Raw genomic sequence first — 25,325 nt, forward strand, 5'->3', positions numbered from 1 at the left:
GAGCCAACTCTTCCTGTTGTCTGGGTCCATCAAAGTACTTGTGAATCCCAGGTCCCATGTGCAGGGTTGCCTTCTTAAGCCACTGCAGTGAGAATATCCACTTTGTGCCCAGGGTGTCTAAAGCTCCTTGGATGCACTGTGCAGGTCCCTTATTTGTGGCTTTGCCTCTGTCCCCTTTGTCCTGCCCTCCTGCCCCCCCATCCCAGTGTTTCTCATTCCAAAAAACAAGCCACCAGGTCAATGTGGTGAAGGGTGCTACCAGGACACCCCACCATGTCCTGAACAGGGAGTGTGGATAGGAAAGAAAGGGTGCCTGGCTTTTCCAGGAGGAGAGCACTGGAGGGAGGGACTCCAAGAATTCCTGGCCCCCAAGCATGGTGACATCCTGAGACAGAGCCAGAGCCAGATGCTGCTCAGCAGGGTGGCAGGAGACAGGGTGGTGTGACTGCCCTGTGGTGGGTTCCAGCCTGCCCACCAGAGGCAAGAACATGGGGAAAAGGTGGCCTTTTGGGAAGGCTGATGCTGATCCCACAAGCATCAGGCACCTGAATGTGTGGGTGGGTCACCAGCGGTCTGGCTCAGGGGTGGCTGCTCAGCCTTGTTCCAGCTTGAGACAGGCCAAGTTTGTCCCTTCAGTTATTTTTGGGGTCTTTGTCCCTTGAGCTGTGTGGTTCATGGCAGCATCATCTCACCCATTTTGCTGTCCCATGTGCCATCATTTGGGGGATTAGGACTAGCGGGCAGGAGCACCTGGGAGCTGAACTCTGCAGAATCAGGGCCACGCATCATGTCTGCTTGGGCAGAGGCCAAGGGGCAGAGGGAGGGAAGGTTCTTTGTGTGTAAAGGCAAAAGGGGGAACCAGACCCTGAATGGTCAGTGGACAGGAGCAAGTCCCCACAGCCCAGCATTCCCTACACATGGCAAACACCCCTGGAGGAGAGCTCAGGACCCAGGTGTGGAGCTGGCAAGGTGGCTGCCATGTCACCTTGTCACTGTGACTGGGAGGATGTTCTTGTCTCCAGAGTGTGGAAAGCACTTGGCCTCTGGGTCAGTCCAGCTGTGCATTCGATTTCCCGCTGTGACCCTCCAGCCTCCATGGGGTGAAGCCACTGTGTCTCTGCTCTGCACAAGGTGACAGCCACGGTCTCTTTGAGCACAGCCTGGACCAAGGCTTGGCCCTCTGTAGTCCCTCCCCTGTCCACAGATTATGGGAGCTGGGTTGAAAATGTCCCTGAGTGTCCCTGATGAGAGGGCTGGGTGAGCCTTTTGCTGAGAGTCTGGTGCTTTTAGCAGTTGTCCGTTGTTGCTGCTAATGATTTCCCTTTGGAAGGGAGCTCTAGGAGCAGGGTGCTGAGGCTGAGGAGCATGGAGAGCCCAGCAGCACTGTCTGTGACACTGAGGGAGGACAGGGACTGGATTTTTACATCTTGTGGAGTCATCCATGGGAGCTGGCTGGACCCCCAGAACGTGGCTCCAGCCAGGCAGCAGCTGAGCTTTCATCCATGGGGAAGAGGAGGAGTGGAGAGGTGGGATGCTGGCAAGGTGAAGCATGAGGTGGTCAGTGAGATCCAGGAGCTTTTGAGTGAGCTGGATTTAGGGGTCTGCATGCAGAGGGCTGTGGACACACACGGTGTCGGTGTCGCCGGGAAGGCCACGGGACAGGGAGCGCTGCATGGCCCGGCAGCCCAGGGGCCCATCCTCAGCAGGGACCGGGAGCTGAGGGCCCTGGGTGGTGCCGGACCTGCCGTCGGAGCAGAGCAGGACGCTGGAGTCGGCCTCACACTTGGTGGTGCGGCTGTAGTAGGGCTCCATGACGTGCCGCAGCTCCAGGGGCACTGAGAGCGGCAGCACCTCGGCCTTGATCACAGCACCCAGGGGGCCCTCGGACGAGGCCGCCCGGAGGCTCTCAGAGCGGCTCATCTTGATCAGCAGGTCGATGGTTTTGTTCTCGGCCTCGAGGAGGCAGCTGGGCAGCCCCTCCCCATCTCCGGTCTCCACCGTGGCCGGACATTTGCTGAGGGGCCCTTGGTCTTTGCCGTGGAGCTTCTCGCTTCCCAGGCTCACGTTGCAGGGCTCCTTCTTGGCCTGCTGCACCTTCTCCAGACCTTCCGAGGATCTCTTCACCGACAGGTCCAGCGGCCCCTCGTGGGGTTTGGTGGCTTTCTCCAGTGCTTGGTGGATGTGGTAGAGCTCCCTTCGTATTTTGACCAGCTGGTCCCTCAGCTCTTTTTGCCCAGGGGTGTCCTCCTTTGCCAGATCAGACAGTTTCTTCTCCACCTCCTGGTACTCCTCCAAGGTTTTGGACAGGTCCCCGATGAGCACGGTTGTTGCCTCAGAGTCTGTCATGGTGGCAGATGTCTCCTGGGGTCTGCTCTGCTTGCAGAGACCATGGTCCAGGGCAGCACCCACAGAGGGAAAGACTTCGGTGTCATTGCCCCTCTCTGGTTCCTCAGGCTGCCCTGCGAGGACCTCTGTGTGCCAGTGGTCGAGGACCTTGGGGATGTGGCCAGCGTTGGCCCTTGAACTGCTGCAGAGAAGAAGCGGATACAGTCAGTAGGGAAAATGATAGGAAAACCCTTGGGCACAGGTCCAGGGCCAGATACAGCCGGGGTTCCTCCACTGGCTGCTGCCAGTGTGGGACCCTTCCAGGAAGGATTTTGGTCAAAGTGTGAAGAGCCCTGGGTGGACCTGCTCCTGGCATCGTTCTCCTAGGAGGAGGATGGGCCCTGGCACACACTGTTTCATGACACCCATCAACCAAGGGAGGGACCAGCCTGGGGAAATGGTGCTGATCCCACCTCATCTGGCCAAACCTGGGTTCTCCCTCTTCTTGGAGCACTGGAGAATGTTGATGGAAATGATCATCCTACAGTTCTAAATGAAGGCTCAGTTGGAGGGGATCTCTCCATCCCACTTGAGAGCAGGGAAAGGGCAGGTGGAGACAGAAAACCACAGAGAGCTTCTCCAGAGAAAGTTCCTCCAGGTGTCAAAGGGGTGGGTTTACTGTGACATTTTTCTTGGAGTCACAGCTGGACTTGGACAACCAAGGGAGGAACCGAAAATCTGTTTAAAGGAGCTGTGCACATTTCTAGCCCCAGGTAAAAGGAAATGTTTGGGAACGTGACCCTCCTTCTGGGCTTTGAAACCAGAAGGCGAATCAAAGGAATGCAAATGGGTGTGTTTAAAAATAGGCAATGATTGTTCCAGCAAACCTGGGATATCTGGGGACACAAGAGGAGCTTTCCTGGAGCCTGAGGAGCACAGGTCTACACCACACAGACACACATGACCTCTGGCTCTATATAGAATAGGGGAAAGCAAGTGACAGCATGTGTGACATAGCCCAGGTGCTTGGACACACCTGGAGGGCAGAGAGTCCTGCTCTGAGTGGGCACTGGTGTGGACCACCAGCCTGGGGGATGCTCAGCCCTCTGGAGCTCATCTCATTAGAGATGATTAGATTAGTAGGGGGATCAGTAATACAACAGGGTACAAAGGTGATGTTTAAGGTCAACCAGATGTCAGGAAGAAGCTGAGATCACCGGCAACTTACCTGCCCTGGTAGCTGAGTTTTTCAGGCATCATCCTCTCAGGTCCTATCAAATCCAGCCCATTGGCTGGGAACTTCCTCTTCAGTGGGTTTCCTGGAGGGCTGCTGGTCTCCAGACAGGTCACCACTCCCAGCTCTGTCTTCCGGACGCCGCCGTGGGTGAAAGCACCATCCTTCACCCCCACCACGGTTTGGTAGATGTCGGTGGCTGGCTTTTTGCGCAGGTTGGTGAGGCCCAAAGCTGGGCCGCCCTCCTTCTCGTGGGACAGCCATTTCTCTTCTTCTTCCTGCTCCAGCATGGCAGGGTGGCTGAGCTCAGAGCCTGGCTCCTCCCGGACACCTTTGGACCAAGGAAAACCTGTCTTCAGGATGGGTACCTTCAGCAGCCCGGGTTTGGTTGGCTCATTGGGAGGTTTGGCCTGGGGTGGTGTGGGCATGACTGAGCCCACCAGCTGCTGGGTGTCTGGCTTGCTGGAGGACATCTTGCTGTCAGTGGAGCCGAAGGTGTGCTCGAAGAGCAAGGGGTAGTAGAAGCGGGGAAGGAAGGCTGAGCGCTCGGGGGTCTGCAGAGGTTGGAAGTGGGAGGCGTGTGGGTGCATCAGCTGGGCCGTGGAAGCCAGGAAGGGCAGCTGAGCCAAGTGTGGGTGTGTTGTCGTGCTGTTGGCCATGGTGGGGCTCAGGTAGGAGAAGAGACTGGGGTTTAATGGGTAGTTGATACCCAGCAGTGAGAGGTTTAGGCCCTGAGGTTCGTGGTAGTCACTGTAGGCTGGAGGTGGATAGCACGGGATGATGTTGCTGTCAGTACAAGGTGGGGAGACCTCAGGTGTATTCCTCCTTTGCCCGTTTGCCACCAGCTTCCACTGCTCCATGAGGATCCCACCGCTGGCCAGGCATTTCTTTGGCACTTTGCAATGCTTTGGCTTAGCATCTAGGTCAGGGGAGGCCATTTCCCTGCTCTTCATGACATGGTTCTTGAGGGAGAAGACATCCGTGATGATGAAGTCGGGCTCCATCTCCTTGCAAGGCTTGTTGTCCCTCTTGTTCTTGAAGCCAAAGACCAAAGCATTCACTTCTGGTTCAGCTGGGTCACCTTGGCAACCTGCCTCTTCGCTTTTCTCTTTCTTCTCCCCCGCATCCATCTCCCGCAGCAGGCCTGCGACGTCCTCCTCCTCCTCCTGGAACTGGCCACCCTCTTCACCAGCTCCTTCAGCAGGCAGGATCTCCACTCCTGACTTGTCCTCATGGCCATCCCTGCCTGGAGTCTGCTTGGTCCGGCCCGACCCCACCGAGGTGGCCGAGGAGTCACAGGTGTCCTGCTCATCCCTCCGCCCGCGCAGCCGGGAGGGCTCCGCGTGCAGGAGCCGCAGCTCTGGGTGCAGCAGGTTCCCCTTCTTGTAGGGCCAGTCAGACTCGATGAGGAGGGACAGGGAGTTCTTGCACAGGCTGTACTTCATGTGGTTGTAGAGGTGGGACTTCTCCATGCAGGTGAAGGGGCACTGGAAGCATTTGTAGTTGTAGGGTTTGCCCCATGGCCTTGGGATGTAGTGAGGCTTCTTCGGCTTCCTCTCCTTGTGCTTGTAGACTGAAGTCAGCTTGCAGCCCACATCGTCCTTGGACATGGTGGTGGGTGCCTGGAGATGGCTCCCTGTGGGAACAGAGGGGCAGGATGTGTGAATCTTCCCACACCTCTCCAGGAAGTGCTGTGTGCCCTGGAAGAAGGACAGCATGGAGGTGGTGAGCTGTGCCTGCAGCTCCCCAGGGTGATGGCTGTGCTCCGTGGGCACCTCCTGGACCCAGAGACTGGAGCTACTGGGACGTCAATCTGGAGCTCCCATGTTTGGGATTGAAACCCAGGCCAGTGATAGAATTTTTACCCAAACCATACAGGTGTTCCTGTACATGCTGATTCCATTATTGACCCTCTTCTCTCAAGCCACCCCAGAGGAAAAGGAAAACAAACACTATTAAAGGCATTGAAGCTAAACCACCTTGAGCTGACATTGAGGCACGCAGCTGCAGCCTCCCTGGGGCAGCCCCAGCCCAGCCCAGGGACCATTTCCCTGCTGAAGGCAGGGAATGAAAGAGAAAAGAATGGAAACCTAAACACTGTGTCGGGCACAGACCTGTGTGGCTTTGGCTTTGCCCTCTCCCGGGCTACTGCAATGTCAGAGCTGATGGAGAAGTTCCAAAGCTGTGGCACCAAAGCTGGTGCAGAACTGGGCTAAATGCAGAGACTTGTGAGCCTGCACATGAACGTGTGATCCGGGCACAAAGAGAGCAGTTGGATGGACAGACTAGGTGGGAGAGACTGTGGACTGACTGCCTGGAACTGGGTGTCAGGGCTGGAAAAGCAGACCTGCCTCCCTGGCTGCCTGGGACTGATATTGTCCTGTGCCACAACAGGGGTCATCCAGCCCGACAAACCAATCCAGGCTAAACCACACCTCCCCACTTCCAGGTGTCTTCCCCAAGATCAAGATGTTCAGGCAACATCCCCAGCAGGCCCCTGATGCCGTGCTGTCCGCTCTGTGCTTCCCACCACAACCTCCCTGGGGACAGCAGGGTCACACCTGTCCCACAGCCCGTCCCTCCAAGGTCGCTCCACCAGCTCTGGGAGTGGGCCGAGGGGCACAGCCTTCTGACTCCTCATCCCCGAGGAGCCAGACCAGCACAGGCTCCACGGCCACGAAACTGGGCTCCTCCACAGATGGCAAAGCAGTTACGGGGCACCCGACTCTGATGCACGTGTCTGTGTCACCCCTCCAGACACAGATTTGCCCTGGGGGGACTTGCCAGCTTCTCGGGAAAAAAAAATACATTTCTCCTGGTGGGGACAGAGTTTGAGGGCTCATTCTGTGTATCTAGGGCTCATTTCTCAAGAGCCAAATCCTTCCCCCACACAGCAGGTCCCTGGGCAGAGCTCTGCCTCAGGAGATGCTGCAGTCAGGCTGATGTGGGGATGCAGAACCCAGGAAGGAGGAGGCCAGGAGCAGCTCCAGATTGCCACCAATGTGGCAGCTGGAGCCATTCAGGGAAATAATCTGCTCCCTGGCTTTCGGGAAGAAGGAGACAGGATTTGGAGGATGGGAAGGGAAAGAGCCTGTGTGTCTGCAGCTTTAGGCAGCTGGGACAAGGAGTTGCCTGGGGGCAGGTCCAGGCAGTGGCTCAAGGACCTGACAGTCCCTGAAACAGGAATACTGGTGATCCTGGGGATAGTCCCACCAGCCTCATGCCCAGGTGATGGCTGTGCCAGGCTGAAGGTGCTTCATGGTCTGTTATCCAATCTCCTCACCACAGGCACCAAAGGGCATCACCTTCCCCCAGGAGCATGGTGAGAGTGCTTGCATGATGGAAGAAAGTCCTACGTAGGACCCTTTCAAATTTCTTTTTGAGGGTCATCATAAACAGTAGGAAGTATTTCCCACCTACAATGGGGACAGGGAACAAGCCGTGCTGTGGCTTTCCCCAGACCAGGCTGAGCTGCAGGCAGGGCTTGGGGACAGCCCTCTGCACACCCACGTGTGGGCTGAGCTGGAACCCGACCCTGCTGTTGAGATCTGGTCATGCAGAAAACAGGCAAAAACGTCCCCTTGTAACAAACCTGCAGCAGCCAAGGCTGATTTCTCCCATCGCAGTGGGATGTGCAGGCAGAGCTTGGGGCCTCCTGCCTGCAGGTTGAGGGCAGCGAGGGACAGCCTACAGGGACATACTTGTCCTTCAGCCCTCAGACACGGTGTGTGTGCATCACGCCCGTGAGCCAGGAGAGCTCAGCACACGCTCGAGGGAGCAGAAGGGATGCAGCAGCAGCTGGGTGGCATGAGGTCCCTCCCAGCATCGCTCCCTGGCTCCAGCCACCGAGCCTGAGGTGCCCCGAGCATCCTGGACCTCGTTGTCCCTGGTTCCCTGCCCCATGTCACCCTGCTGGATGGCAAGGAACCAAGTGCAGGGAGCCGGCGCCTCAGCCCTGCTGCGATTCACGTCCCCTGTTTGCAGGTCAGTTGAACAAACATTTGCTGTTTATATGCCAGAGGTAGATTAAATCTTTGCTGGAAGACTGGCACTGGTTGTTCCATTCCTGCACACCTGATCCTCCTCCTCCAAGGCTGCTGCAAAAGCCGTTGGTTCCCCTCCTGTGCCCGGTGGTGCGGGGCACGGCAGGGAGATGTCCCGTGTAGGGACAGGCAGCTTGGCTGCTTCCACCTCCTTAACGATGCAGAGAGGAACAGCAAGGGAGGAGAAGGGGAAAGAGCAAAGAAAAAGAATGAGAGAGTGAGAAGGTGCCCTGCGTGTGATCTGGGCAGGCCCCGGAGGAGCAGAGGCATCCCCAGAGCCGGATCAGGCCCTGCGGAGCTGGGGGACAGGCGTTGTGGCTCCTGGTTGCTGAGCAGTTCCCGCACCAGCAGATCTTCGTGGTCTGCTGAGTCTCTCTCTGCCACAACACATTATTTCCAGTGGGCTGCCAGGCGCGGCGGGGGGGCCGTGCCCGGGGGCAGCGCGGCAGGGACCGCGCACCTGTGCCTGGGAATTGCGGCATCCCTGCTCCCCGCCCCGGGACCGCCCAGGGCAGGGCAGCGCCGGGCGGAGGGAGCCGAGTGGCAAGGGGAGAAGAAAGAGAGGGAGAGACAAAGGGAAAGAAGAAGGGAGAGATGCCCAGGAAAGAGATCTGGAGTCCCCGGTGCTCCAGTGCTTAAATATCCCAGCCTGGTCTCCAGCCCCAGAGATGCAGGGAAGGGCATACAAACCATTGGGTAGATGAACTGTTTCACCTCAGCTGCCCATCATGTCCCTACTAACAGTCAAAGTAGGTTCCTGAGATGTAGGAGAAGTATCTATAGTACCACTCCAATTTTCCTAATCCCTCGGCCATCCCAGTAGACCGGGTGCCACTGGATGCAGCACACGGCAGTGACCCTCCCCAGTCTGAATTTCCAGGAGCTTCTCTTGAAGCTGTGGAAATGTTCAGCCTCCAGAGCATCCTGCAGCCAGGAGTTCTTGGCACACTGCCCAGAGCTTCATTCTCCAGCTTTCTGAGCCTGTTGTCCCCACAAGTTTCATTTAATGGCCCCCAATTTTTTGACCGGTGGAAGCAGCAACCACGGTCCCTGTCCACCCTCCAGCCACATGGTTCATCATCACACCTCTGCTTCACCACCTCCTTTCCAGGATGAAGCTGTACGTGGGGCCGAACCCTTCCAGACCTCATCCCTTCCCTGAGCCTCCTCCTAGTCTGTGGCAGCCACATGCAGGAAGGGGCTCAATCCAATGGGTCCTGTACCAACACAAACAGTTCCTGCCATCCTCTCCATCCGTAGGTGGACATGTCCTGATCTGCTTTTACAGACACCCAAGAGCTGTTCTGGCTGGAACAGAGACCTCATCTCTCAAATTGGTGTCCTCCTTTTGCCACTGACCTGTGAGGCTGACTCGGGAGGCTGCCAGGGAGCTACAACGCTCCCAAGGAAATTGGTTGCCCTCAACCTTTCCTAGATGGCTGTAGGACATGGCATGGAGGAAGGGGCTCAAGAAAGGCACTGAAGTTCTTCTCCACTCAGTGTTGTGATGAACCACCTGCCTCCACCTCGTCCTGCAGCCGAGGGCTCCTGTGGTCTCTCATGAGCTGGTCCTACCCTGGGTGGGAATTCATTGGTGGTGCCCTGTACTCCCAGCACCAAACAAAAGGACAACTTTTCCCTGCTCCTACATCCATCAGCTGCTTCCTTCTGGGCTGTCCTGATCCCTCATGCTCCAGAGGCTCAGCCTTGCTCCAGTCTGTGATCCCAGCACTGCTGTTTGTCCGCAGGAGTCGGCATCCCAGGGGCATGCTGCCCTGGTGACCCTGCCAGGACAGGACAGTGGGGAGCAGAAGGATGGCACTTTAATGGGATCTCACACCAACCCTACAAACCATACCATTGCTGCCATTACCCGGATTCTGGCACCTCCCGCGGGGTTTGATCCCGTTTTTCCAGCGCTGTGGCTGCAGCAGCCAGGCAGAGCAGGGCAGAGCGGGGCGGGAGGCAACAGGGAGCCGCTGATCAATGCAAACCACTTTCCCTCCACTACCCGCTGTTGCCGCAGGGGCTGCTCGGCTATTAGCGGCTATCGGGTCCCTTTTATTTCCACAGCCTGGGGTTGTGTGATTTGAGCTTTTAAGCGTTTATCGGAGGCTGGGATGGAGGCAATTGGCCATGGCAAAGCAGGAGACACTCAGCAAGAGAGAAGCCTGGCTGGTGGGGCTGAGACCTCTGCACCTCCCTAGCCTCTGTGGCAGTGACTGTGGCAGGCCATCCTGCCATGTCTCTCTGGGGTCCCTACTTCAGCAACTTTGAAACTATTCCCACCTCGAGGTGTACCTTCCTCTGGCTTGATGCCAATTGTTGCATCAAAATCTCTCCTCTTCCCAAATCCACAAAATAGCTTCAGAAAGGCCTGGGGTTTCCCATCTGCTCCAATCTTTCTATGTCTGCCCACCCACCACGTCCTCGCATGCGAGGCCAGAGGCTCTGACCCACACCCCCAAGCTCAGTGCGGCTCTGCTGCTCGGAGGGTTCCTCATCACCTGTTCTGTGCCTTCATGTGTGGGGTCACCAAAGCATGTGCTTCACATCCCAGGGTCAAGCTGAAGTCAGTCGTGGTCTACAAATCTGAAAATATTTGGGTTCCCAACCTTTGGGTTTCCAGCCTATGGGTTGATCTGGAGTTTCTGGTTGGGAAGGCTCAGTTCTCAGGGGGCTTTTGGTCAGGGCCACCTGCAGAGCTAAAGCCCACCCCAGACATGAGGTAGCTCCATCTGTGTGAGCATTGCTGCCTTTGGAAGTGCAGGCTGTCTGGCGTCTCCTGCTGAGCCTTGGGGTGTCCTTGAGTCAGATGATGAACTTACTCCCTGCCATGTGCCAGAGCCAGAGCACCTTCACATGTACAAGTCTTCTCTAATATTGAATAAAAATCTTCTCCCTTTTGTGCACTTGTTCAGGAAGTGTTATTATGTCTCTGACCTGTCCCAAGATGCTCCTCCTCTAGCCTCTATCCCCAAAAAGCATCTATCTGTCCCTAAAACTCACTGAGCCTGAAGGCTCCCTGGGGCAACGCCGGCACCGCGTGAAAAGCGTTCAACCAAGTGGCAATGGGCTGGAGTCACCGCCCCTGCCTGTGACACTCACAACACAACTCACAGGCTCCCTGAGAGATGAGATCGGGCCGTCACAGCCTCCAGGCTACTCTCCAGAGACACGAGGGTCCTCCACCACAAGCGGCCTTCCTCCCACAGCCTTTCCTGCCGCGAGCCCTTCGGGGAAGAGGCAGGTCCTGGCTCACCAGGATGTAAGACTGTCTCTTCACATTATATCAACCACCCCCACAAGCTTGTGCCCAGACCCCACAATGGGAGCTTCCTACATCTTCCTCCACCTCCACTCTACCTGGTAATGGAGCCCCAGGAGACCACAGGTCCCAGTCATGGTGTCAGTGACTCGATGGCAAACTGACCTCCAAATCTGTGAAGACAACATCAATCTCCAAATGAAAATGGGCAGCTGGAGAGAGGAGAAGGTGATCATGCGAAACTCAGGAGGGTCAACAGTGTGGCTGACACCCAGAGATATGAAGAGGAGGTGGTGTCCAGGCTGGCATGGTTACCAGGGGAAAGGATGGACAACTGGAGAGAACTGGGGGGGCTTAAGAGGTCTGTGAAGGTGGAATAGGAATGTATGGTCCAACTATCCTTTGTGCTAAAGTCTGGGTCATCCCTGTGATGTGCAGGGCTACTGAAGGTTCAAAGCATTGCCTTTCCTGTCTCCAGAAAAAGTTTCCATAGATTCTTCCAGTTTCTATGACATCTGAAGTTCTTTTCCCCACTTAGTGGTTTCTCCTCTTCCTGGTGTGACAGCCCAGGATGGATCCCACTGCCTATGACTTCCTGCCCTGGGAGATTCCCTCTCAGCTCTCCACCTGGAAGACTTTGGGTATGGTGACACATCTGTGAGTGTCCTCAGTGTGGACACAGACATTAGATCATCTCTCTGCCCCATTGGGAGCACAGATCTCCAGGCTGGGTATGGCCACCTCCTCTGCCACCTCCTCTGCAAAACGATGAGCTCTGTCACACAACAAGGTGCTTTTTGTCACCCCCTGCCCCATCAGCTCCATGATCTTCCCAAACCTCTGCAGCACCAGTACTTAGAAATCCTCTCCTCATTTTTGTTTCCATTTGTCCTTGAACAGTTCACACTCAAACCCTCTTGGGATGGGAATGATAAGAAAGGGAGGAGATCTCTGCTTTGCTTTTGCTGGCCTAGCAGAGCCCAGATCTTTTCACATCTCCTAAGACACACCAACGGTCACCAAAAGTTCCCATCTTGATACAACCTTCCTCACATCCTGAGCTCTCTCCCACGATGTACCTGTCGTGCTTGTACTTGCTACCCAGGTGTCCTTCACCACCAAATCAGTCTCCATCTTGCAATCAGAAAATGCACCTTCTTTCAGTTCAAATCCACGTGGTTTTCTCTGGGGACAGGAGCAGAGAGTCTTCCCTCCCTGCCTGCCCACCTCCTGCCTTGCAGCCCAGCCCCCTCCTGCTCCTGTACATGTCCATGGCTGTGTCCTCAGTTATCCCTTGCTACTGGAGAGGAGCTGCACACAAGGACATTACAAACATTGCCCTCACCCTTCCCTGTCTCCATGTTCACATTCAATGCTTCCTACTATCTTCCGGGCCTTTCCCTTCTGTCCAGTTCTTGGCAATGTTCTGTCTCTGCTCATGTCGTGGATGTGGCTCCTCTCCTGCAAAGCTGTGTTTTAGCCTGTTGGCCCAGGACATGCCCTGCTACAGGGGGTTACCCATCCCAGGTGCAGGACTTTGCCATTTCCTTCACTGAGCTCTGGCAGGTCCCTGTCAGCCCCTTTCTCAGTTGGAAGCTTCACCTTCCCCGGCCCAGCACAGCCCATTGAGCCTTGGCAGTCCAGCCAGATTTTGACCCACCTCATCTTCACATTTCCAGTTTGGCCATGAGGATACTGCAGGAGGCCTTATCCAGGGCCCTGCTGAGGTCACTTACACAGCATCCCTCTGTCCCCCCCTGCCCAGGCAGTGAGTCATCTCTGTACAGCAGTCAGGCTGCTCTGACACCAGTAAATTCACCCTGACACCTTCTCACCATTGCTGAAGATGGAAAGGACTTCGAGGAGGACTCACAGCTGCCCCAGAGACATGTCTGGCCCACTCTAGGTGCTCCCTAATGTGTCTGAGCCACATGTGCCATGGTACACCTCAAGCCAGGAGCTGTTATGTCCCTGCAGGAACCTCTGCACATCTCAGCAGAGCCTGGGCTGGAGCCAGCAGTGCCCAGGGATTGCTTGATTGTCCCACAGCTGGCCCTCTTGGGACTTTCTGAGCTTGTCAGTGTCTCCAAGGGCTTCCCAAACAAAGCATCACTGGTTGCAGCCACCCAGCCCTCATTTGGCATTGCCCCATTCAGCCAAAGACCCTTCCTTGGTGCATCCTTTGGACATGGGCCTATTTGCAGACGCACTTATTTCTTCCCTGTGTCCTTTTGGACCCTCCTGCCAGCCCAGGTGGGCAGGGGAGGGCAGGAAAGGGGATCACAGGTCACAGGGAACAGACCTTGGTGCACACACAGTACATCCCTTCTTTTTCTTGGTCAGGATCCCAGCTCTCAAGGCAATCCCCATAGACCCCCCTCCCTCTCCTGTTAGAGGAGAGGTATCTTCTTAGCCAAAACATGGCTAAGATGGAGCTGTGATTTCAACCACCCCCAGAGAAAAAGGGGGGCTGTGGCAATGCTGTGCCCCCACCCAGGAGGACATGAGCTTATCCCTGCTCCTGCCTGCCAGCTCCCAGCTCTGAATTCAGCCAGCAATTTTAGGATGGAGCCACAAGGGAGACATTTAAATCATGACAAGGTTCAACAAGCCACCAAAGAACTACCACCTGCAAAGGACTAAGTATATTTAAAGTAAAAGCTACTAAAAAAACCGGAGAGGCTTGATGTGCCAATTTGGCACAAGTTTGGTGACCACATCCATGAAATCCAGCCCATTGTAAAACCCATTTCAAAATGGTTCCAGTTAGGAATGTTCCCTGCTTCTCCCTCCCCATCCTTAGGTGACCACAAGCAACTCGACACACTAAAAAACTAAAGGGGAAATGGTTCAACACTGGCTGGGAGAGCTTGGGGACATCAGGGAAATTGCAGAGCAGAAGAGTTGGTTGGGAAGGACTCCAGGGAAGGTGGAGGAGCAGAGCCAGGCAGAGGCCTCTCGCAGGGATGGGATACTCTGGCTTGGGGCCAGCAGGCAGGGACACCCACAAACCCTTCAGGAGAGAAACTTGTTTTGTTCCTAGGGGATGCCACAATCCCAGCAGAGAGGAGGGAATCAGGAGGGACACAGCCCTGGGAAGAGGCTGCTCTGTGGGGACCCTGAGCTCACCAGCCAGCACATCACGTCTCTTTGCAGCCGTTTTGCAGGCAGATTTCTCTCCAAAACACATATTTAGTCTCCAAATGCACATTTATTCTTGGGCAGGAGCGTTTGTGATGCTGTGGGCAGCAGGCACCTCTCTGCCTGCCCCTCAGGAATGGTGTTCAGTTGGGGTTTTGGCGCGGTAGCCTCCTCCCTGTGCTTCCAGCTCCTTCGCTCCCTCAGGAAGAGCAGTGCCTGGGCTGCAGCACGGAACGGGAGCCCAGGGATGTCGCTGACTCCGGAGGCGGAGGCGCCGAGCGGGCAGGTAGCACTTGGCCACCAAATCGCCCAGCAAGGTCTGCGCTGGCCAAGGGATGACCAGGAGGAGTAACAACGGCCCGAGGCAAAGCCACTGGGACGAGGCAGGGATGTTATTAGCTGGAGCATGAAGCGGGAATGCAGCTCGTTAACCTGTGCTGTGCCGCAGGACCGTGTGGGGCGGCCGCGTCCCTGCAATTCCCGGGTGTCGGCAGCGCCGGAGGAGCCGGGAGGAGATGCTGTGACAGTTACCGAGATGCCTGTGCAGGAAGGGGGGTATTTCTGCATCCCCCCTTCAAACGGAGGGCCCCCTCCCACTGCCTCTAGGATGGGCAGGACTCTGAAATTCCTTGGAGGCTCCAGGAAAGGGTGAGAAGACCAACGCGGGATGACACATTCACAACCTCCCATCGCGAATTTTCACAGAGGGGAACCCAAATCCTCCCCTTGGAGGAGGGGTGAGAGCAGGGCAGCTCCATGAAACCATGCAGACAACACCCAGAGGGTGCCCAAAACCTGTCCCCATCCCAGTCCCAGGGTTTGCCACCACCTGGATACACAGCTGGGCCTTACTGACCTGATTTCCTTGCCTCTTTTTGTAAGAAGCCTCTGACTGCTGTGAACTGTTCCTTGTTATGTGACCTTTTGATTTAATTACCAAAATTCCTACAAACAGGCATCCTTTGGCATGAGGAAGTATATTCCTAATTGACACCATTAGGCATTTCAATAACTCACCTCCTCTGAAAATTCAATGGCTCAGTTTAGTTTTCACTTCCATTAAGAAGGATTTAGAGGAAGAAAAAATTATGGATAATATGGATAATACTGTGCTACTGTTAAATTTCAATCTTCACCTGGTTTATATTTCTTTTTTACGATTACAAACACTCATCATACCTCCAAACCTGCAGAAAACCATTGATCTTGATTATTACACAAACCAGAAGAGGTAAATATGTTTAAATTAACCAGCCCTCCATGTCCTCTCAGGCTGGTTCCCTTTTCCCGACGTATCATTTCATTTTTCAGTGGGAAGAACAGTCAGACCTCTGCCACCCATCACACGGCCGTGGGGAAAGCGTCCAAAATCCTCCACAAACTTTCTATTGTCAGGGACTCACGAAGGCAGTCGGACATGTCATTAGGAGAGCAACCCAAGCAGAAAGGCCCCATATGACCTCCCCGGTGCCGAGTGCCTTTAATAAGCAGGAGTTACACGGCTTGCAAGAAACAGGAGAGCAGGATCAAAGAGCATCCCTTGGGAACAGCCACCTCCCTGCACCCAGCGGGTTCGCACATCCCCTGTCCGGGGACCAGCTCCCGCTCCTGGCCGAGCTCGGTGTGGCACTGGGCTTCCCTGGCACTGCCAGATGCCTGGGAATTTATCTGGGAGAGTGCAAAACTGACAGGAGAAGGCAGCTTGTAACAGGGGGAATGTTTTCCCCTCCAAGTCCTTGGTGGGTTTTGTTTCCTGCCCTGACCTGCAGTGGGACCCCTGTGCTGCCTCCAACACCTTCTGCCCTCCGCCCACCCCATCTCTCCCCAAAACAGATTGAAATGTCAGGACTTACAGCTCGGTCCCTCTTCCGTCCCGGCTGGGTCCCTGCTCAGGGCCGGGAGGCTGCGGGGAGGCTGTGGGAGCGGGGTGAGGGCTGTCCCCCCGCCCGGGACCCAGCGTCCCCAAAACCCGCAGAGGCAGGGGCCAGGTGATGTCCGAAGCCGCTCCTCAGCATTTACAGGGTTGTTTGCAGGAAACATTAAACTCGGCAACAGAAGCGCCAACCCAAGAGTCATCCCCCCCCTCGCCGTCCCTCCCCACCCTCTTGCTTGGTCTCATTTGTACCGATTTGCCCCGCAGGCTTCGCGCTGATTTGCCATGTCCCTGGCAGGGCTTCGACCGGGGAGGGGGAGCGGGAGCCAGACGGGGAAAGGATCGGGGGGAGCAGCCATGGGGAGGGTGGTGAGGACCAACAGGAGCCTGGCTTGCCAAAAGCAGTTCAGACCTAGAAAAAGCTTTAATGTGCACAGACGGAGCAGGCTGGGAGCAAAACCAGCTGGGCTGGAAGCGAACGTGCTCGGCAAGAGGCTGGTTTGGGGCTGGGTGCGTGCGTGGCTCCGGGCCGGCTCTCTGCTCCAGCCCCCTGTCCCTAGGGGGGGAGGCAGAGGAGGGAGGGGAAGACTAGACGTGAAAATTCTCCTTCCAACATCAACTTTTCCTGTCGACGAGTGATGGGCAGGATGCCAGCCTGGTTTTCTCCGGCATTAATGATTTACCTGCTCCAGCCACCACCCTTGCCCTGACAGCTTCTGTGCCACATCTCCAGCTCAAGATCCCCCCTTGTGTCACAGGACGGGTCCCCTCGAGCTGAGACCGTCCCACCATCATCCCCACTCTGCGCCCATCCTGGAGCTGATGCCATCTTCCTGATGCAGAGTCCACCCTGGAGCTCGTGCTCTGGAATCCCCGTGTGGAGCTGAGCACCATCGCGGCTAAGAGAGGCCTCCCCTTGTCCCCTTGCAGGTCCTTTTCTCCTAGAAGGGAGCCTCACACCACCCAGCTGGGGTACCTGGCACCCCACCCCACCCCGGGTGTTGGCTCTGGCTGGAAGGACCGGGGGGAGCTGTATCCTGAGAATCTCCTCTCAGGATGCTGGACCAGCCCAGACATCTGCATCGTACTAACCCTGCACGGCATTGTTTAATGCAATTCCTTAAAACGGGACCCTCCCAAAACCGCCTGATGTTCTGGCTCAGCTCATCTCTTCGGGGCCAAGTGAGGGGACCCCGTGTCCCCCCTCGTGTTGAGCCACCAGCTCCCTGTCACCCGTCCTTGGTTTATTATTTTACGGGGCTCTGGTGCCAGTGCTGAAGAGCCGGATCCAGCACCAGGCACGGCAGTGCGGGGACCCCCTTGGCTGTGCACCCCCTGCGCCACGGGGGGGCCGTGGCTCTGCTGCTGTCCCCGAGCCGCGGCAGGGGCGCAGCGCTGCCCGGGCACTCCGCAGGCAGCCGGGCCCAATCTGCCGTGGCACAGGGCCACCTGTGCTGGCTGCCCACGCCATCTGCGAGGGGGGGCCGGGGGAGCCGCCTGCCAGCGCCCCCCGCCCGGGTCAGCGAGCAGGGGGACAACTGGGGAGGGGGGAGCACGGCTGCCTCGCTCCATCCGAGTGGATGCCACCGCATCCCGGAGGGAGGAAGAGGAGCGAATGGGGGCTGCCTCCACGTAGATTTCTCCTTGGGTCTGCTGCCATGGGGCTTGGGGGCATTTTTCTGAGCCCGATAGGGACAGTCTGCACCCTGGTACCCCCGGATGGCTGCCGCATCCCACTCCCTGCTGCCTCTGGGTGTCCCCGGGTGCACGGGGGCACAGGGGGACCCCGCCCGAAGTGGGTCTTTAGGGGTGTCTTGGATACGACCCCCCCCTGCGCTGTGCACGGTAGGTCCCATCCCGTCCTGCCCTGTCCCAAGGGGAGCAGCCCAAATCGCCCCCGGGAGCCTGTTAGCAGAGAGGTGGCTCTCTCTGCCCTCCTGCCTGTGCTGGTGGCAACTGCCATCCTCCCCTCCCTCCCTGCTCAGCTCCGGGAGCACCCTGAGAGCTCCCGGCCGCGGCTGGAGCCTCCCGCGTGTGTGGAGACGCACACTCGCCGGATCCAGGCACCGGCAGGTTCATTCCAGGAACCCCCACGGGCGCGGCGGCTCTGCCTGTCCTGCTCGCAGGGGACGTCGTCCTTTGATGAGCCGATAACGGAGCCTGCCCTGCGCCTTCCTACAGGTAGCCGGAAAGTTTTATTCGTCACCGGCTGCTGGAAAGGTCACGGCGTCCTCCTCCCCCTTCTATTTCTGGCCCGTGCCCTTTCGCCGGCCGAGCGGGGGAGCGCTCCCGTCCCTGGACCCCGGACACGCCGTCTCGGTGCGGCTCCGGTGCCTCGGCCCGGGGGGGTGGGAGGGCTGCGGGGGGATGCTCCGTGCCTGCCCGTACTCTGCCGACGCCGCCCGGGCTCGTTATGGACCAGAGAAGCTGCTGCGGGGCCGTGGGAGCCATCAGCTTCCCAGGGAAACGGGGAATTTGGGGACGCAGCGGAAATCTTGCTGCAAAACCCGCAGGAGATGGGTCTGGCCCCGGTTGTGACGGGCACAGGCGTGCTCCCAAGGTAACGGGGCTGAAGCAGTGCCCAGAGTGGGGTGCCAGGGATGCAGTGGGAAGCGTGGGTCTGGAGGAATCTCGGGAAGCGCTGAGCTCTCACCTGGGATCGGTCCCTCAGCACACACATCCCCGCAGGCAGCTGCCCGGTGCTCTCGGCATCCCTGCACAGGCAGGGCTGGAACCGGTGACGGGAGGGAGAGTCACAGGAGCCCTGGCACAACAGGGGCTGCGCGATGCTGCTCCGTCTTACTGGTGCCACCCAAAAATAAGGAGTAAAAAGGGAGCACCCCTCACAGACAACAAGAGAGAAAAAAAAAAAGAATTCACCCTGAAAACTGCCCTTTGCCCAAACCGTGCAGATTTTTTGCTCATTCTGGGAAATACCCAAAGCTTCATCTGAGCTCTCCGTGGGGGGCCAGGCAGGACCTGCCCAAGGATCCACCAGCCTTACCAGCCGCTGTGGCCTGGGATCACCCTGGACCCAGCCTCACATGCATGGGTTGACTTGCAGCCATATGAGGAGCCCTGGAGACCCTTTGAACCCAGGAGGACACCCCCATTGCACCTCATCCCAGCATATCCCGGGAGGGCTGTGAGCCCAGGAAGAGCTGCAGAGGAGCCCAGCTCCCCTTTCCAGCCTCCCCAGTTTGCCCAGACGGTGTTGCACCATTAGACCCCTCGCTGTACAGAGGCTTTTCCTACTCTGGGCCAAATGAAGAGGGTTAAGAAAAGCCCCGGGGAGCTTTTTCATCCCTCTTTGTTCGTGGAGCAAAGATATTCCCAGCCTGAATCTATAGATTGGCCCTTAAACTACAAAAATCTCCGGGGACCAGAGAAACAAAAGTAGGTTTTGGTTGCGGTTTGTTGTGTTTTGCGGTTTTTTCAGTTTCTTTTCCTGCGCAGACAGCCTTTGCCCAGGAGGGGTTCGCATGAAAAATGCATGTGGGGACTGGGGGAGCGGGGGAGCGGGAAGAAGGAGCTATCGATCAAGTATCTCTGAAAGCCACACAGCTGTGCCAGCCCTGCTGCCTCTGCCAGCCCTGCCCGGCGCTCCCGGTGCCAGGCTCGGTGCCTGCCCCGGATTTGGGGTGGGGTGGCTGATGTTGTGCCCAGGAAATCACTCTGGATGCCGAAGAGGAGCCTGTGCCACAGAGTGATGTGATGCCTCTGCAATCCCTGCCCCGTCCATGACTCGCTCCGTCCGGGCTTGCACTTGCTCCTTACGGCACACGAGAAATGGAGTCGGTCCCTTTTCTCCCCAGATCCAAAGGATGCTCCTCCCAAGCTCTGCAGGACCATAAGGAGGATCTATGGAACACCAACAGCTCTGCCCTCTCTGCCCATCAACCCACCCACCAGCCCCACACCTCTGATAAGAAATTATGATAATTGCAAACAACAGCGATTTGAAGCCTGATGCAAACACAGACACAGCCCAAGTACCAGGATGGGGGCCAGGACCAAGGTGGGCAACCAAACACTAGAGTGAGCAAGCCAATCCACCTCCCAGACCAAAAAGAGCAAGTTGAGGCATTTCTAGGTCCAAAAAGACCTGCTGGCAGGAGAACAGGAGACAGGGGTCCTGCTCTCAGCTCTGGATCTGTGCTTGGTCTGGTCCCAGCAGGGCTGGTGGTTCCTTACAGGCAGTGTCCTCACTCTGTGTGGGGGCTGTAGGTGTCACCAAGAAACCCTGGAGCAGAATAAGGCACTGCAGGGGTAAAACTCTCTGCAGATGGTGCTCATTGAGGTGGGAACATCAAGGGATGGCGCTGGAGTGGATGCTTCATACTCTTGATGTCCCACCCACCAAAACCAGCACTGCTGACTGAAATCAGCCCAGGGTCTGGGAGAACAGGAAGCGCTGATTTTAGGCTTCAGCTTGGCTGAAATTCAGCTTGCCCTGAAATTTGTCCCAGATTCGAAATTCAGGAAGGATGGGGGAGGAGAAAACACTGACAAGAAAAGCAGGGGAAGACAGGGATAATCTGATCCCATAAGGGAGAAAAAATCTCTGACATCTTTACTTCTCCCTCTGGCTGGGCACTCATGTACAGCATTGGGGACCTCCTGCCTTACCAGTGACACTGGGATGGGGGCACCCAGAGGTACCCTTTTGGCCACTCCTTTGCCTGATTTGGCTGAGACTTGCTTGGTTCAAGTGCACGGGGGGAGCAGCTCAGTGCCCTGCTCACAAATGGGATTCTGGGGGCTTAGCACTATACAGGGGGCTCAAAAAAGCTGGAGGGCTTGCACTGTCCTCATTTCAGTGGCACAAATCTGAGAGCATTTGCCACCAGGAAGAGTTTTCAAAGGTCCATCAGCTGTCCCCTTCCTGGAACTGAGGGGGTGAGGTGTCCTCTCCTCTACTTCCTGTGCTCCAAGCCAAGGGCAGGGCACTTCCTGAGCCCCTGACAGCTCTTCCTGCTCTGCCTGATCCCGATGGTGCCATCAGATTTACCCTCCTTTCCCAGGAAAAACTCATGGCAGCAGAGAGAGAGTTTGGCCCAAATCACCGACTGCATGGCAGGACATCCAGCACAGACCCTCGACTCCCTGGGAACCAACCCCCCAGCACGTCCCTGGCCCTGCGTGTCACGGGGGCATCAATCCCTGGGTCCACACACGATTGCCTTGAGGATGGGCAGCTCCGTGGGCAGCTGTGGGCAGCCGTGCCCGGAGCCTCGGTGCCCACAGACAGGGTGCGGGGTGCTTTCGGGGTGACCCCCATCCTGGTTCAGTGTGGAGGGGACACAGCTGTCCCCCTCCCACCCGTGTCACCCTGCAGAGCTGGCTCTGCTCGCAGAGGTGCCTCTGCCTTTATGCTGCAGGTTCTCTGAGTGCCCTCACCTAAACACAGCCTGGATTCCATCAGTGCTGGGCTCTGCCTCTCCCCTGGGCTGACCCCTGGTACGTGCGCGGGGGCACCGCGGCAAACGCTGCACGGGCAGCACTGGGGAAGGGGAATGGCACAGGGGGGGGACCAGGGCACAGAGCAAGGCAACATCCTCAGCCTGCCCTCACACAGAGCGTTTTTTTCATCTGTGCTTTCACTGGGGGTGTATAAGCCAAAATGCCCCCAATAATTCATTGTAATGATTTTGTCCCTCTTTATCCCAATTACAGTCACAGCAGCCCTTTCGCCTGGGACAGCCAGGTCTTGCCCAAGGATCTGGGAGTTCACGGAGATTCCCCAGCCCCAAACACGGCCAGGATTCTTCAATCCCCACATCTCCCTCAGGCACAGTCGGTACCCCAAAGCAAACAAACCCCACCCCTCTATAAACTCGGCGAGGCCCCGCGGAGCGCGGAGCGGTTGCTAGGATGGTTTTCCATTCAGCAGGACACAAAGTATCTCCAGCACAAAGCCTGATCCCCCTCCGTGGGGCCGGATATGTGGTACAGGGACACCGCAGCATTTGGGCTGTACAGACCCCTCATACCCCCCCACACGCAGACCCCTCACACTTTGCGTTTGCCACCCTGTTCCCTCCAGCCCACATCCCCCCTTCAGTCCCGGCTGGGAACAGTTTTCCTTGCAAAGGGAATTCCAGCGCGGGAAGGTGAAGGCAGCCAGGAAAGCGCTGGAGGCAGCGAGAGGGATGTGCAAGAGTGTTTTTCAAAGTTGTCTGGTAATTCTTTTTGCTGCTTTATCAAAGGCAAAGGGGCCCCCGGCGCGGCCGGGCGGGATGGGACGGTGATGGGCGGGAGACGCCGGAGAGCAGCCGGGCAGGAGCCGTGATCTCCCCGCAGCCCAGGCAAACCTCGACAGCAGTTAACGAGAGTAAAGGAACGCCGGCTGGCCCGGGATGCTCTCCCACTCAAGGCATCGGTGTTTGCAGGGGCAGGGGCTGAGTCTGGGATCTGCCAGGTTCTATCTCCCACTCTCCCCACCACCGTCCTGAACTCTGCTGGGACCAAAAAGGCTTAAAAAATCCCCACTAATAACAGCAGTAACTGCCCCATCCCTCCTGCCAGCACAGCAGCTGGGCACAGAGCAGGTCCCTCGCACCTTCCCCCTACGTGGGACACCCTCCTGGAGCAGGAGACGAGGAGGACTTACCTGCACACAGGATTCCTCTTCCTTAGCTGCGGCTCCGCTCTGCCTGATGTTCGCTCTGTGGAAGTGGGAAGCGTTTTAGATCATGCAGTAGGTTATATATTGTCTGCAAGTCTGGCCCTAGGGCGTCCATCAGTTGGTCTTGGTTTGCTCCTGCCCCTATATGGAAGATGCATCACATGCTCCGCAGCTCCCAGCTATCAGCCTGGCAAAAGAGGAAAAGGAGAAGGAGAGGAGAAAGGGGGAAGAAAAAAAATTAAAAGGATCTTCATCACCATGAAAGAGGCAGAGAGAATTTCTCAGTGGAAAACCCACCAGCCAGAAATCCCTGCCTGACTTGAACTTTCCCCGTTCTCCTTTTGTTATCCCCAGCTCCCAGTGCCCCCTTTCATCTGCTCTTCAAGGCTGGTGAGACGTGAAGGCATTTTCACCTTGATCCCGCTCCTGCTTCACCTCCAGCAGGTGAAGGGCTGAGGCTTCACTGCCAAATGCCTCTGTCCATCTGCAGCTCTCCAGCACAAATCATTTACCCCTCCCCAGTAATGCCCCCGGTGCTGCCAGGCAGGGCAGGGATGGGGCACTCCCGGGGTTGTCCAACCATCCTCCCCCAAACACACCCAGAGACCAGGTCCTGGGGCACCAGGGCCACCACACATGTGCAAAGCTGCTGAGAGGGCACGTCCTGGAGTGGGGGGCTAGCCAGGAAAAGCTCCACATTCTGCTTGGGGCTGCCCCCTTCACCCATCCAAGGGAAAGGGGATGGTGAGGAGCTGCCAGCACAGGCCCAGGCATGTGTGAGTGTCCTGGCCACCACCACGGTGGGGGCAGCAAGGACAGGCAGGAGGTTGCTGAACCTACTGTCCTGCCATATGTCCTGATGTTTTGAGGACATTGTCCAGCAGAAGCTGGAGTCTCCTCCCTTTTCCCCATCTCATCCTCCCCACGAGCCAGGGTGCAGAGCAGGGGTTACAGAAATCCCTGTTTCACGACCTTCTCCACCAGATTTTACCTGGCACCAGGCTCGTCAGCCCTTGGTGCCACTGCCATTATCCCACCAGCTCCCCATGGCCAAGTATTGGTCCTGCTTCTCCACTCACCTCCTATCTCTCGGCTGGGAGCCAAGAAGGGCAAGTCATTCTTCTGTTTTAGGTGGGGCATTCCTGGCTGGAGCTCCTCTGGGAAAGCCTTGGCTTCCCTGCCAAGCAAGCCTGCCCTCAGAAAGGGGGCACAAGGTAATGACATCCCTCCTAGACCAGAGTCTCCCTTGAAGCCTGATATCTTCTACTGGATTTGGTCACATGCAGCACAGATGGACTGTTTTTCTGTCCATAAGGATGGGTTCCTGCTTTTGTTATGAATATTGTGCTGCTCTTTTTCAACTGTTTTTATTTGTATTTTGTTTAAGTTCAAAATCTAAGAATTTTTTCATAAAAAATTTTGTTTGTTCCCTTCCCAAGCAACCCAACCCTGGTTGGACTGACAATGTGCTCCCAACGTCTCAGACCCTTCCTGCAAACCTGCGTCTTCTTCTGACCTGCATTTCTACCTCCCTCAAAAATATCTGGGAAAAAAATAGCCTTGGGCTACACCACTTCATAGAAACAATTCTGGAACCTTGGGTACATTCACAGCTGAACATGGGTGAGGGATCCCCCATCCCCAGCTGACACAAAGAGGGGGAATTTGACTTTGAGATGGCATCTGGCAGGACCACCTAAATACATGGCCCATGGAGCTGAGCCCCATGGGGTTGTGAGCAAAGATTTCCTTGTAACACCTTGGGAGCTGAAGGGCCAAGGGTCAGACTGGTGATGTGTCTGCACTGAAGGGTCTCTCCAGGCAGAGGCATCTAGAACCACAGAGTCATAGAATCATGGAATATCCTGAGCTGGAGGCACCCACAAGGACCATCCAGTCCAACTCCTGGCCCTGCACAGACATCCCAACAATCCCAACAATGTCCCTGAGAGTATCATCCAAACACTCTTTGAGCTCTGGCAGCCTTGGTGCTGTGCCCACTGCCCTGGGGAGCCTGGTCAGTGCCCAACCAGCCTCTGGGGGAAGAACCTTTTCCTGAGATCCAACCTGACCCTGCCCTGACACAGCTCCAGCCATTCCCTGAGGTCCTGTCCCTGCTCACACAGAGCAGAGATTGGAGCTGCCCCTCCACTGTTCCTCATGAGGAAGCTGCAGACCCCAATGAGGTCTGACCTCAGTGTCCTCTTTTCTAGGCTGAAGAAGCCAAGTGACCTCAGCTGCTCCTCATACAGCTCTATTCCCCTCTAGAACCTTCACCATCCTTGTGTCCCTCCTTTGGGCACTCTCTAATAGCTTTAGATCTCCTTTATATTGTGGCACCCAGAGCTGCCCCCAGTGCTTTGGGATTGTGTCTCCTGCCTTTGGTTCACCAGACCTGGGCTGAATTGAGATCTCCTACCCTGTAGCTCACACATCCATCCTGCTAAAGCTCAGCCTCACCAGTCCTCATCACTCTATGGATCTCAGGAGGAAAGTCCTGGAAAGGCCAGTACCTGCTCTGACCATGCTTTGTCCAGATGGACCAGGATTTCCCCAGAGTGCCACATTCTCACAACATAATTGCTTCTGATGTCCCTGAGTGTTCTGGAGCCTTGTGATGCTGCTGTAGAGGGGCCTATGGCAATGCCAGAATGCCTGGTGTTCCCAAGCTCAGTTCAAATAGCTGTATCAGAGCTGTATTCCTGTGACCCTGGACATCTCCAGGGACAAGCTGCTGTGTGTCTAACCAGAACCTCCTGAGACTTTGCAAGAGCTCATCGTTCCTTCTCTGCAGCTGAGGAGCACAGTGCCCT

At 56.6% G+C, this 25,325-nt stretch overlaps 1 protein-coding gene across 2 annotated transcripts; it reads right to left on the reverse strand.

Annotated features, from left to right (window-relative positions):
• Window positions 1-256: 256 nt before the first annotated feature.
• On the reverse strand, window positions 257-16,096 carry PRR35 (proline rich 35). Of its 2 annotated transcripts, none has more exons than XM_017808717.1 (3): window positions 15,865-16,096; window positions 3,554-5,259; window positions 257-2,527 (listed from the first exon to the last, which is right to left on the reverse strand). In XM_017808717.1, exons 2-3 carry the CDS (start codon window positions 5,167-5,169, stop codon window positions 1,594-1,596), a joined length of 2,550 nt encoding a protein of 849 aa, XP_017664206.1. In that variant the 5' UTR covers window positions 5,170-5,259; window positions 15,865-16,096; the 3' UTR covers window positions 257-1,593. The 2 variants fall into 2 exon arrangements, with proteins under 2 accessions (XP_017664206.1, XP_017664207.1); XM_017808718.1 differs by lacking the exon at window positions 15,865-16,096 and adding an exon at window positions 11,036-11,147 and having other exon boundaries at window positions 3,554-5,195.
• Between the last annotated feature and the right edge of the window lie 9,229 nt (window positions 16,097-25,325).

The sequence above is a fragment of the Lepidothrix coronata genome, unplaced genomic scaffold, assembly GCF_001604755.1.
Source record: "Lepidothrix coronata isolate B3197 unplaced genomic scaffold, Lepidothrix_coronata-1.0 Scaffold24, whole genome shotgun sequence".
NCBI lineage: Eukaryota > Metazoa > Chordata > Aves > Passeriformes > Pipridae > Lepidothrix > Lepidothrix coronata.